The sequence below is a fragment of the Chelonoidis abingdonii genome, chromosome 11, assembly GCF_003597395.2.
Source record: "Chelonoidis abingdonii isolate Lonesome George chromosome 11, CheloAbing_2.0, whole genome shotgun sequence".
NCBI classification, from domain to species: domain Eukaryota; kingdom Metazoa; phylum Chordata; order Testudines; family Testudinidae; genus Chelonoidis; species Chelonoidis abingdonii.
The window spans coordinates 19,554,910-19,557,369 of NC_133779.1; the positions used below are offsets into that span (position 1 = coordinate 19,554,910).

The following is a 2,460-nucleotide window of genomic DNA, read 5'->3' on the forward strand; positions in this document are numbered from 1 at the left end:
GGTGGCTGGGGGGTGCCAGGCTGGGGGAAGTGGGTTGGGGGGAGGCCGGGCTGGGCGTAACTTTGCCTCCCCCCAGATCCAGCCCCACAGCAGCCCCCTGGAGGGGGGAGTGTCCCTCACCATCACGGGCTCCAACCTGGGCCGGCGCCTGGCGGACGTGGGCTCGGTGCAGGCGGCTGGCCGGCCCTGCACCCCCGACCCCGCCCTCTACCGCGTCTCCACACGGTAAGGGATGCCCCCACCCCCGCGCTGTGAGCTTCCCCTAGCAGTGCCCTCACCCCACTGCCTGCCCCCCTGCTGCGAGCTTCCCCCAGCCCCACTGCCCGCCCCCATGCTGTGAGCTTCCCCCAGCAGTGCCCCCAGCCCCCCAGAAGTGCACATCTTGTCCTGATCAATGGCTTGTTGGGCCGTCCAAGCCACAGAGGGTCCATCATGGCCCAGGTAGCAGTTCTCCAAACCCTCCAGCCCGGCACCCAGGTGCCACAGACTCCAGCCCATCTCGTGGTCCGCTCGCCCTCCGGGGCCTACCCGCACTGTCGACCGCTCCCTGCCTGGCACTGACACCTGCCAGGCGCGGCCAGGGGGCTTTGGGCACCACCAGTCTCCTAACTAGGCACATGGTGATGTCATCGCAGCCTTACGGGACAATGATGTTCAGCAGATTATGAGTTTGCAAATGATACCTCACGAGGCAAACACTACAACACGTGTTGTCATCATGTAAAAGTGGGGAACATGGGGCGCAGGGTGTCACATCAGGGTACAGGGTATCAGGGTTCCCCCCAACAGCATTCCCCAGTGCTGCAAGCTTCCCCACAGCAGTGCCCCTTCTCCCCCACACAGGATTGTGTGTCAGGTCTCTCCAGGGCAGAGGGGTGTCTCTGGCCCCATTGAGGTCACCGTGGGGAACCGGCCCCCAGGCATCTCTGCCGACCACTTCACCTACCAGGTCAGCACGGGCTGGGGCTGGGACTGGGGGCGCTGGGGGTGCTGGAGTCATGACCTGGGGGGTGGGCACACCTGGGGGGGCAGGAGCCCTCTCTCTGCTGCTGCTGGGAACTTCCCCAAGCAGTATCCCCAACCAGGCTTATCCCAGCGCTGTGAGCTTCCCCCCAGCAGTGCCCCAGTTGGGTCTGTCCCAACGCTGTGAGCTTCCCCCTAGGAGTGCCCTTTCTCCTGTAATGGGTTCCTCCCCCTGCCAGGACCCCACCCTGCGGGAGCTGCACCCCAGGATGGGCCCCATGGCAGGGGGCACCCAACTGACCATCCTAGGAGAGGAGTTGCTGACAGGCGACCAGATCGCAGCCTTTGTGGGCGACCTGTCCTGTACCATGTGAGTTCCCCCCACCTCCCTGGCTCGCTCCCCAATAGTTCTGCCCCCCATGGCTAAACCCCCTCTGTCCTCCTGCCCAGAGTGGCCCCCGTGGAGCCCACGGCCATTGTGTGCATGACCAGCCCCAGCCCAGAGCCACAAGAGGCGTCCGTGCGGGTGCTGTATGGACAGACAGAGCGCCGCCTGCAGGGGGGCACCTTCACCTACACCCCAAACCCCAACATCACCGGGGCGGAGCCAGCCACCAGCTTCCGGGGGTAAGCGATACGGGGGCGGGGGGAGTGGGCTGCGAGCTTCCCCCAGCACTGCCCCCAAGCGGGGTCACCCCCAGCAGTGCCCCCACTTGGAATCACCCCCAGCACCGCGAGCTTCCTCCTAATAGTGCCCCCAAGCGGGGTCACTGCCAGTGCTGTGACCTTCCCACAGCAGTGCCCCCACTTGAGGTCACCCCCAGCACTGCAAGCTTCCCCCAGCAGTGCCCCCAAGCGGGGTCACTGCCAGTGCTGCAAGCTTCCTCCCAGCAGTGCCCCCAACCAGGGTCACCCCCAGCCCTGTGAGCTTCCTCCTAACAGTGTCCCCAGGTGGGGTCACCCCCAGCACTGCGAGATTCCCCCCAGCAGTGTCCCCAACCAGGGTCACCCCCAGCGCTGTGAGCTTCCTCCTAGCGGTGTCCCCAGGCAGGGTCACCCCCAGAGCTGCAAGCTTCCCCCCAGCAGTGCCCTCAGCCAGTCACCTTCAGCGCTGCAAGCTTCCCCCCAGCAGTGCCCTCAGCTGAAAAGTAGATTCCAGCCCTTTCCCCCAGACTCACCCGGACTCCTGGGTTCACAGGGGCGGTCGGATCATCCGCGTGGAGGGCACGCACCTGGACGTGGTGCGGCAGCCGCTCATCAAGGCCGTGCTGGTGCCAGGGGGGGCGGATGGCAGCAGGGGGAGCAGGAGGAAGAAGAGGCGGTGCTGGGGGCCCCCCTGGGACCTGCTGACCCCCCCACACTCCTGCTCCATGGTGGGGGACCTGCTGGAGGTGAGCTGGGGAGCAGAAGCGGGGGCTGGACTACAGGGGGGCCAGAGGGTTGGGGCCTAGGAGGGGGCCACTGGCTGCCCCCCCATGGCTCTGACCCCCCTGCGCC

The 2,460-nt window shown here is 66.5% G+C and overlaps 1 protein-coding gene across 1 annotated transcript in view; it reads left to right on the plus strand.

The window, feature by feature from the left end:
- Positions 1 to 2,460, plus strand: part of PLXNB3 (plexin B3) — a 47,719-nt gene that overhangs the window by 10,241 nt on the left and 35,018 nt on the right. Inside the window, 5 exon segments of the mRNA XM_075071306.1 lie at positions 77 to 225; positions 844 to 949; positions 1,203 to 1,333; positions 1,414 to 1,590; positions 2,162 to 2,354. Of these exon segments, the coding sequence (XP_074927407.1) occupies positions 77 to 225; positions 844 to 949; positions 1,203 to 1,333; positions 1,414 to 1,590; positions 2,162 to 2,354 (756 nt within the window).